The sequence below is a fragment of the Gobio gobio genome (genome assembly GCF_949357685.1).
Source record: "Gobio gobio genome assembly, chromosome: 15".
NCBI classification, from domain to species: Eukaryota; Metazoa; Chordata; class Actinopteri; order Cypriniformes; family Gobionidae; genus Gobio; species Gobio gobio.
In genome coordinates this window covers 45,654,597-45,664,746 of record NC_137108.1, presented here as the reverse complement: position 1 = coordinate 45,664,746, position 10,150 = coordinate 45,654,597, and the positions used below count along the sequence as shown (strand labels likewise).

At 39.7% G+C, this 10,150-nt stretch overlaps 1 protein-coding gene across 1 annotated transcript; it reads right to left on the bottom strand.

The window, feature by feature from the left end:
* Positions 1–3,890: 3,890 nt before the first annotated feature.
* On the bottom strand, positions 3,891–7,272 carry fzd1 (frizzled class receptor 1). The gene has a single exon (XM_079837843.1). It carries the CDS (start codon positions 7,022–7,024, stop codon positions 5,405–5,407), a length of 1,620 nt encoding a protein of 539 aa, XP_079693969.1. The 5' UTR covers positions 7,025–7,272; the 3' UTR covers positions 3,891–5,404.
* Positions 7,273–10,150: the final 2,878 nt, after the last annotated feature.

Genomic DNA, 10,150 nt, shown 5'->3' with positions numbered 1-10,150 from the left:
TCATTTTTGTAATGCATGTAAAGTTATTGACGCACATGCAATTAGTTCAGACGCACATTGGGAGAACACAAAGCTTTTGACCGTTTATCATAATTAATATAGCATAAATTGGCTTAAAAGTATAGCATCTCTACAAATAAGTTGTTCAGAAGACATCGCTGCACAGGAGGACTATGCTGTATTTTTAAGATTATGTGATTCTTTATTGACTTTTAAAGAATAAACCGTGCTAAAAAAATTTATGGACTTTGAGTTGTAAGTACAAGATAAGAAGATATGCGTCAAAACTTGTGTAATAACTAAAAGAAATGTACGTGTCCTGTACAAGCAGCACAAAACAGATATAGAAATTTCCATTAAAGGGATAGTTTGGGATTCACCCAAAAAAATAAAATTGTGTCATCATTTACTCACCCTCAAGTTGTTCCAAACCTGTATGAGTGTATTTGTTCTGCTGAATACAAAAGAAGATATGGTAGTTGTTGCTCTATCTGCATGGTTACAAACATTCTTCAAAATATCTTCTTTTGTGTTCAGCAGAACAAAGACACTCATACAGGTTTGGAACGACTTGAGGGTGAGTAAATGAAGACAGAATTTTCATTTTTGGGGGAACTATCCCTTTAAATCTCCAAGATATTACTCTTTTACATTACTTTTTTTAGTCCTGGAAATCATTGAAATTTCCAGGTCTTACATGATTAGAGCTATTTAGTTCATCATTAAACTTTTACTGACGATTTTTGTACCCCACCGGATTTACATCGTTTTTTTTAAACACATTGTTATTGAAGCGACTTTTTAGTGTTTAGTGTTCTAACCAAAGACGCATTTTTAAACTTTGACCCAAAACATACATTCAAGAAGCTCTTTCCTATAAAACAAGGGTTTATAATAACCACAACTGTCAAAAACATACAAGTATCATAACAATAGTCTTCTGTCAAGTCATATGGTACTCTGTGACTGTGATCTTCCCGTCAAATCTCATTTGTGATGCTGCATATTTGAATTCACTGAGTGAGAATCATTGGCCTTGTTTACACCTGGTATAAAAGGGTTAGTTCACCCAAAAATGAAAATAATGCAATTTATTACTCACCCTCATGCCGTTCCACACCCGTAAGACCTTCGTTCATCCTCGGAACACAAATGAAGATTTTTGTGTTGAAATCCGATGGCTCAGTGAGGCCTCAGGGAGCAAAGCAATTTACACTGTCCATGTGAGTACAGTAGTTCAATATTAATATTATAAAGCGACAATAATATTTTTGGTGCGCCAAAAAAAATAATAATAACGACTAGATAACCGATTTCAAAACAGGGCTGTATGAAGCTTTGGAGCGAATCGAAACAGCTGAATCGACTCGCTGATTCGATACATTAGGAAGCTTCATGAAGCAGTGTTTTGAAACCGGTTATCACTAGCTATATAAGTCGTTTTTTTTTTTTGGCGCACCAAAAATATTATCGTCGCTTTATAATATTAATATTGAACCACTGTACATGGACTGCTTTAAATATGTTTTTAGTAAATTAATGGATCTTGAGAGTGTAAATTGCTTTGCCCCCTATGGAGGCTTCACTGAGCCTTCGGATTTCAACACAAATATCATCATTTGTGTTCCGAAGATGAACGGAGGACTTACGGGTGTGGAACGGCATGAGTGAGTAATAAATTACTATTATTTTCATTTTTGGGGTGAACTACGTTAACCCTTTAAGATGCGTTTTGTTCGATCGGATCACAATTGGACAACGATACAGGTGTAAACGGGGTCTCCATGATGGTGACAACCGTATCACAGTCTACACACAATGAATCCGTCTAACTGTCTGTTAAAATTATGTCAGAAGTGACAGTGTGTACTGAGAGTTTCTCCACAGTCAGAGAGCAGGACTGGACCTGTTTAACTTGTGCGTTTTTGTTCTCACTAGACATGAGAGGAGCTGAACACTTCAGAGGACAATTATCATTTGAGGTCTGTTTGAATAACACAAAACAACCTGCAGCCATATGTAGTACAGTCTGCCCTCTGTATTACATAACAAAACATCTCACAAGTCACAGTAACACTTTACAATAAGGTTGAACACATCAATGTTAATTACAGCGATAATCAACCAGCAATATTTTTTGCAGCATTTCCTACTCTTGGTTAATGTTAATTCATGCATGCATTATGGACTAACATGAGATAAGAATGAAGAATAGTGCATTTATAAATGAACATTGACCAAATTCATTCAGTTTGTTTATGATACCTAATGCATTAGCTAAAACTGAATTTTATTGTAAAGTGTTACTGAAAACCAAGTTTTTAAAAGTCTGTCTCAATCTGACAAAAATCATTCCATAATAATAAGTAACATAATTATAAACAGTAGCAGGCCTCAAACAGCATTAAGAAACAGAGATTAAATGGTTAGTTCACCCAAAAATGAAAATTCTGTCATCAATTACTCACCCTCTTGTCATTCCAAACCCATAAGACTTTAGTTTATCTTCAGAACACAAATGAAGATCTTTATGATGAAATCTGAGAGCTCTCTGACCCCTCCATTGACAGCAACGCAACTACCACTCAAAAAGATCATAGAGATCATAAAATGAATGCATTCAAAATTTTAGCGGTTTAGTCAAAATTTTCTGAAGGGACTTCGATTTGTATGATGCACAGATTTAATTTAGGCTTTTATTCACATTTGTTCAGCAAACATAAACAGAAGCTCAACCGAACCTGCGTAACACACGAGAATGATCCTCATTGGTTCTTGCGGAAGCTCAAACGTGCTGTGTTACATTAGAATGAACCTCATTGGTTCTCGCTGAAGCTTAAACGTGCTGCTTAACACAAGACTGAACCTCATTGGTTCTTAAAGAACCTCAAACGTCCTGCTTAACACAAGAATGAACCTCATTGGTTCTTGAAGAACCTCAAATGTGCTGCGTAACACGAGAATAAACCTCATTGGTTCTTGCGGAAGCTCAAACGTGCTGCGTTACATTAGAATGAACCTCATTGGTTCTCGCTGAAGCTTAAACGTGCTGCTTAACACAAGAATGAACCTCATTGGTTCTTAAAGAACCTCAAACGTCCTGCTTAACACAAGAATGAACCTCATTGGTTCTTGAAGAACCTCAAATGTGCTGCGTAACACAAGAATGAACCTCATTGGTTCTCGCTGAAGCTTAGAAGTGCTGCTTAACACAAGAATGAACCTCATTGGTTCTTGAAGAACCTCAAATGTGCTGCGTAACACGAGAATGAACCTCATTGGTTCTTGCTGAAGCTCAAACTTGCTGCGTAACACGAGAAGGAACCTCATTGGTTCTTGCTGAAGCTCAAACTTGCTGCGTAACACGAGAAGGAACCTCATTGGTTCTTGCTGAAGCTCAAACGTGCTGTGTAACACGAGAAGGAACCTCATTGGTTCTTGAGAAAGCTCAAACGTGCTGCGTTACATGAGAATGAATCTCATTGGTTCACGCAAATCAAGCGAACATGCTTGAGCTTCCGTTTACCACGACTGATGTGTGAGTTGATGAAGGTTTATATGTGAATAAAAGCCTAAATTCAATCTGTTCATCATATAAAGCGATCGTGTCTCATCAGAAAATCTGGACTAAACCGCTCAATTCATATGGATTCGTTTTACGATCTCTTTATGAAGTTTTTTAAGCGGTAGTTGTGTAGCGTTCAATGGAGGGACAGAACGCTCTCAGATTTCATCAAAAAGATCTTCATTTGTGTTCTGAAGATGAACCGAAAGTCTTGCGGCTTTGGAACGGCATGAGGGTGAGAAATTAATGACAGAACTTTAATTTTCGGGTGAACTATCCCTTTAAGAAAAACTCGAAAACATAATGAAGAAACAGCCATCAAAACAAACTCACTTGCCAAAACAAAGGAACATTTTGTACAAATGAGAAGTTTATTCTTTAAAGAAGTGAATAATATAAACTATTGTCTATAAATATAAAGGGTTTTTGATAGTATCACAAGCAGAAGTATGAGAAAGAAGAAAATAACAGATCACCGGTGTAGAAAACTGTAACGCTAGTACGATTTAATACATGTCAGATTCATGCATCTCCACAGAGCAGAGTTGAAGAGCAGGCCTCTATCAGCCAGTGCTTTCCGCAATCACCATGTGCATTTTCCTTTGGAAAAACAAAAACATTCATTTGCATGAGATATTCGCCATAAACAATCAAGAATCAACATATTCTGATGGTCAGTAAAGGGCATTAAAAAAAGCACAGGATGACACGACAAACCCTGAAGAATTATAAACCGGTTGATGTGAATTGCTACGTAGTGCTTGACCGTTGTGGGGTTTTTAACGGCTGATGTTGACACCGATAACCAGAACTCAAATGCAGCATTACTCAAAAATATGAAAACCAACTGCATTATTCATCAGCACGCCCGTCTGTATATTTTGGAAATGACAAACAGGACGAGCGGCTCAAAATGGCCAAATATCGGCCGATTTATCGCTACACATATGCACCGGAAAGTCAGCATGCCACTTTTCACATCATATTCATGGATACCAAAACAGACATTAAACTATTTGAGAAGTGCATTGCAAACACCGTCCATCCTGTTCTAGCTGTATGTTTAGAGGTACTTCTGTGCAAAAGAGCCATAGGAGAACACAAAGCCTTCAGAAACATCATTACAGACTGAAGAAACACATGTATACATTTCTTTGAGTTAAACAAAAGTGCAGGCCTGAGCCCAATGCTGCTCCTAAATGAAAAAAGGCACTTAACTTTACATCTCAAAAACATTTGAAAACAGCCTGAGATCGCTGCTCTCCGAGCCAGACCAGATTGGGAGACCAGCAAACCAGTTCATGCCGGGTTAAGCCGTTTTTCCAGCACATTTCAACCATGAGCACTTGCTGTTTTTGTTCTCAGCCTCCATAAAACATTCCAGAACTATATAATTCATCTGCACCCAGACAAATCTCAGTCACAAAGCTTTAATTTAAAGCTCAATTCTTTCCATGATATGCAGCCATAAGTGCTGGGTGCACAATTCACACAAGTTATTATTATTTCTGCATTATTTGCATGTAAAAAGCAGTTGGAATTTTTGCCCGTGGAAATACTGATGTCGATAAAAAAGACACAGTTTTACATACAGGCTTAAAAAAACAGATCCCCACCCAGAGTATTCCAAGAGAAAATGCATAAATAATCTCCAAAAACAATACGGTCTGTCCAAAAAAAAAAAAAAAAGTTCCTTTGATTAAAAAAAGAACATCCAAGTGAGATTTAAATACAAATATATACTTACAAAAAAAAGCACAATGTTTATGTACATCTGTTTAAACAGTTGTTTTTTTTTCCTTCCATCAGAAAAAAAGTGAAGGAATAAAAAGCAGTTCGTCACACTGTTGTTTCTCCGTGTTTGCTGTTTGCCAGTCTCGTGTAGAACTTTCTCCACGAGTTCAGCGTCTTTCCGGACCATATCCAGAACCCAGACGTGATGCCCACAATAAGGGTCATCAGGTACTTGATCATAAACACCGTGAAATCCGGGTTCATCTGCGGATTGTGCGCGGGACACGGCAGCGCGTACGTCTTGCACGACTGCGCGCTCCAGGTTTGTTCCCACTGCGCGCGGAAGGCCTGTTCGTAGAAGTAACACGCGATCACGATGGTGGCCGGGACCGTGTACAGGACGCTGAAGATGCCAATGCGCACCATCAGCTTCTCCAGCTTCTCCGTCTTGGTGCCGTCGTGCTTCATGATGGTCCTGATGCGGAACAGAGACACGAACCCCGCCAGGAGGAACGAGGTGCCGATGAACAGGTAAACGAACAGGGGCGCGAGGACGAAGCCGCGGAGCGCGTCCACGCTGTTGATGCCCACGAAACAGACGCCGCTCAGGACATCCCCGTCCACTTGACCCACCGCCAGGATGGTGATGGTCTTGATGGCCGGGACTGCCCACGCCGCCAGGTGGAAGTACTGGGAGTTCGCTTCGATGGCTTCGTGTCCCCATTTCATCCCGGCCGCGAGGAACCAGGTGAGCGCCAGGATGACCCACCAGATCGAGCTGGACATGCTGAAGAAGTACAGCATCATGAACAGAATGGTGCAGCCTTCTTTTTTGGTGCCCTGCACCACCGTCCGGTACTCGTTCTCGAATTGCTCGTTGCAAACCACTTTGTCTTCCAGCAGAAATCCGGCGATGTACGCGATGGACACCATCGTGTAACACCCGGAAAGGAATATAATGGGTCTCTCCGGGTAACTAAAGCGCTTCATGTCAACCAAATAAGTCAGGACGGTGAACAAAGTAGACGCGCAGCACAAGACCGACCAAATCCCGATCCAAATCCTCGCGAACTTCTGCTCTTCCTCGCTGAAGTACATCATCCCGTGGGTTTTTTTGGGTTCGCACGGCGCCCCACAGTTCTCCTCGCCCAGAAAGCGGTAGTTGAGGTACGGCGGCACTTTTAGCAGCGCCGGGCATTTAAAACGCCCCTCTCGGACGTGGTCGGGTGTCGCTTGTGTCACGTCTGGCGTCGGTTGGACGGGCGCGCTCGACGTGTTCTGACCCACGCAGAGCTCTCCGCCGTGCACCGGGAACGACTCGCACGCGAGACTCTCTGGCCACTGGAAGCCGAATTTGTTCATGAGAGCCTCGCAGCCCTGACGCGCGCGCTCACACAGCGAGCGGCACGGCGGTAGCGCTTGCTCCAGCACCGTGCACACCGGCGCGTACATGGAGCACAGGAAGAACTTGAGGTCCGGCGAGCATTGCACTTTGACGAGCGGGTAGAACTGATGCACCTCCAGCCCAGCGTCCTCCTGGTTCGTGTGGCCGAGGAGGTTGGGCATGATGGTCTCGTTGTACGCGATGTCCGTGCACAGAGGGATGGAGATGGGCTGGCAGAAGCCGTGCTCGGGTACCGACATGCCGCGGTCTCCGTACTGCGCGCTCACTCCCAGTATTCCAAAGGCGAGCAGGAAGAGCGCGGACGCATCGCGCGCGGCCATACTTTCCTTCTGCGGTTTGTCTCCTTTTGCGCCAGCGCTCTTCCTCCCTTTGTTGATTTATCCTGTCAAACGGGCTTTCACTCCGGCCAAACTTTTAGGAAAGTGCAGCGGCGCCCCAGACGCTGCTCCGCTGATCACAATACGAGCGAAGAAAAGACAAGCACACAAACGCCTGACACGAATAAAGAGTCGCGCTGTGTAGAGTCAGAGTTTCTGTGAGCTGTTCAAACCTGTTTCCAGGCGCCCCGCTGTCTGCTGTTCATAAGCGTAACGCGGGCGGGGTTTATGGACAGATGGCTCGTGTTAGGGAGCGTCGGGATTTCTTTCGCCTGTGGTTCGTTTTGCGTTCTTTTTACGTTCTTTTAACGTTCGTTCTTCGAGTGTTTAGTGTTGTTGAATGGAACGAATTTTATCTGCTTTAGACGGAACGATATGTCAAAGATAACGCTGCTATATTTGTCTTGTCATATTTGGCTAACACGACAAATACAAACCCAGAATGGAGTACTAACTTTCTGAATACTTCACATTATATAGCCTACTGTAAACAAAACCGTACACATACAGAATGTGATGTATATATCACTATATATATATATGCTGCATTGTTGCCTTTGTCTTGCTTAGTTGAGGTTTAAATACACTTAATATTAAAGTCATATTATTGATTTAACTGCAATGACATTAAAGGATGAGCACAAGGCTTGAAGTAAATGGAGCTGAATAATGGCTCTATTGTTTTAGAGCTGCTTTATAGCTTAATTGAGTTTGCTTCATTACTAATAAACTTTGTAACATTAATGACACTATTGTCTTGCAGCTGAAATTGTATTAATTTCATAACTGAAGAATTTTGACATCACAGTCTATACTTGATGTGTTATTGTCATATGATGTTTCATGTGTTGAGTTATACTGTGTGCAGCTCTGATCGATTGCTGACGACACATTGAAAACTCATGAACAAAATCTCCAGGAAACCATTGCTTTGCAATCTATTGAACAGAACTCAAGTCTATCCCAAACAAAGCTTTGTTTTCATTTACATTAAATACATTTGGCTATTAAGGTACATAATGATAACAAGGATAAATTATGATTAGAGTTATATTAGACAGCTTTTCATAGACCATTCAAATTTTTATACAAACATTTGTTTATTGTAGGCTAATAATTGATAACAAAAGTAACAATTGATGCTTGGGATGTGATTAAAATCAATGTATGAAATGTGTCATCATACTCATTTATGCAGATTTTTACAGATAGCTCTTAAAACATTTGCCACTTTAAAAAAAAAGAACTGATCAAATTTACATCTTCAATGCAATTTAAGTCGCTTTGGATAAAAGCATCTGCCAAATGCATTAATGTAAATGTGTAAATGACGTAAAGCTGTGAAATGTTTTTACCTGTTCTCACAAATCTGACCATCTGCATACTTATGAAAGTCGGCAGACACAATCTGTTTGCAGTATAGAAAAACAGAGACGGCCCCTAATGTGAAGCTCAGACTGCACTCTTCCTATTGGGTACTGTGTGTGTCTGTAAGAGAAATGAGAGGAACATGATTTGCTATGACAGGGGAATGTAAAGACAGCCTTCACTAAGAGTCTGGATACTGGCTGGAATACAAAACAACTTTTGTCTAAGTAAATATTCATTTTTCATTTTGTATAATAATTCTGATTAACAAACATGAAACGCTGAACCAGTTGAGACGCTCATATTGGACCTTAAATTGTGTACAATTCAGAGAGCAAAAAATAACCCAATATATTACATTTTAAATGTGTTCTTCTATAGAACCTGAAATGCTTCTGTCAGGCACTTCATATATGGAACATTTTAGGGGTTCCCAACATGTGATAATTTTATGGATTTAGTTTTAATTGATTTATTTAGTTTTAATTCAATTTTATGAATTAAGCAACTTGTAAACATACTTTATCATTAGATAAAAATTGAAATGACCTGTTTAACATGAAAGTAACATGCAGTCATTTATGACATTCTCCTTATATAGAACCTTTTCGGCTTAAAGGGCTCTTTAAAATTGAGTCAAGAACCCTTGTCTGTTTGTGAACCTTTTCCCGAGTTGTTGAGTTCCTAATTTGATTGAACCCTTTCACGTATAGAGGTCACTACATTGGACAGCTATTCAAAATGCCATTTTTTTGCTTATGCATGGGTTTTGATGGCATAGTTGCATATCAACCACTATACAGTGGACACCTAGTGCATCATCCTGTACACTGCCACCAAGTGGCAAGCCGTTGTATGTGGAATCACCCCCCCCCATCCTGAAAATACTTCAGCTGCAGTAAAGTTTTTGTCTGTAAATAAATGCATTTGTTATTAGAATGTAATTTTTAGTTATGTTAAAAAGTCATCTGATTACATAATGTATGTTACTTGCTATATGCGTTACTTTACCTGTTACATCAAAAAAGTAATCTGATTACATAATGCACGCTACTTGTAATGCATTACTTTACCAGTTACATCAAAAAAGTAATCTGATTACATAATACATGGTACCTGCAATCTGTTTACTTTACCCATTACATCAAAAAAGTAATCTGATTACACAATACATGTTACTTTACCTGTAACATCAAAATAGTAATCTGATTACATAATGCATGTTACTTTACCTGTAACATCAAAAAAAGTAATCTGATTACATAATGCATGTTACTTTACCTGTAACATCAAAAAAGTAATCTGATTACATAATGCATGTTACTTTACCTGTAACATCAAAAAAGTAATCTGATTAGATAATGCATGGTACTTGAAATCTGTTTACTTTACCCATTACATCAAAAAAGTAATCTGATTACATAATGCATGTTACTTTACCTGTTACATCAAAAAAGTAATCTAATTACATAATGGATGTTACTTGTAATCCGTTTACTTTATCCGTTACATCAAAAAGTAATCTGATTATGCACGTTACTTGTAATGTGTTAATTTACCCGTTACATCAAAAAAGTAATCTGATTACATAATGCATGTTACTTGTAACATGATACCCCAACACTGCTACTTCTATTCTGAAAATACTTCAGCTGCAGTAACTTTTTTTGGCTGTAAATAAATGTATTTGTGTTAATAGAC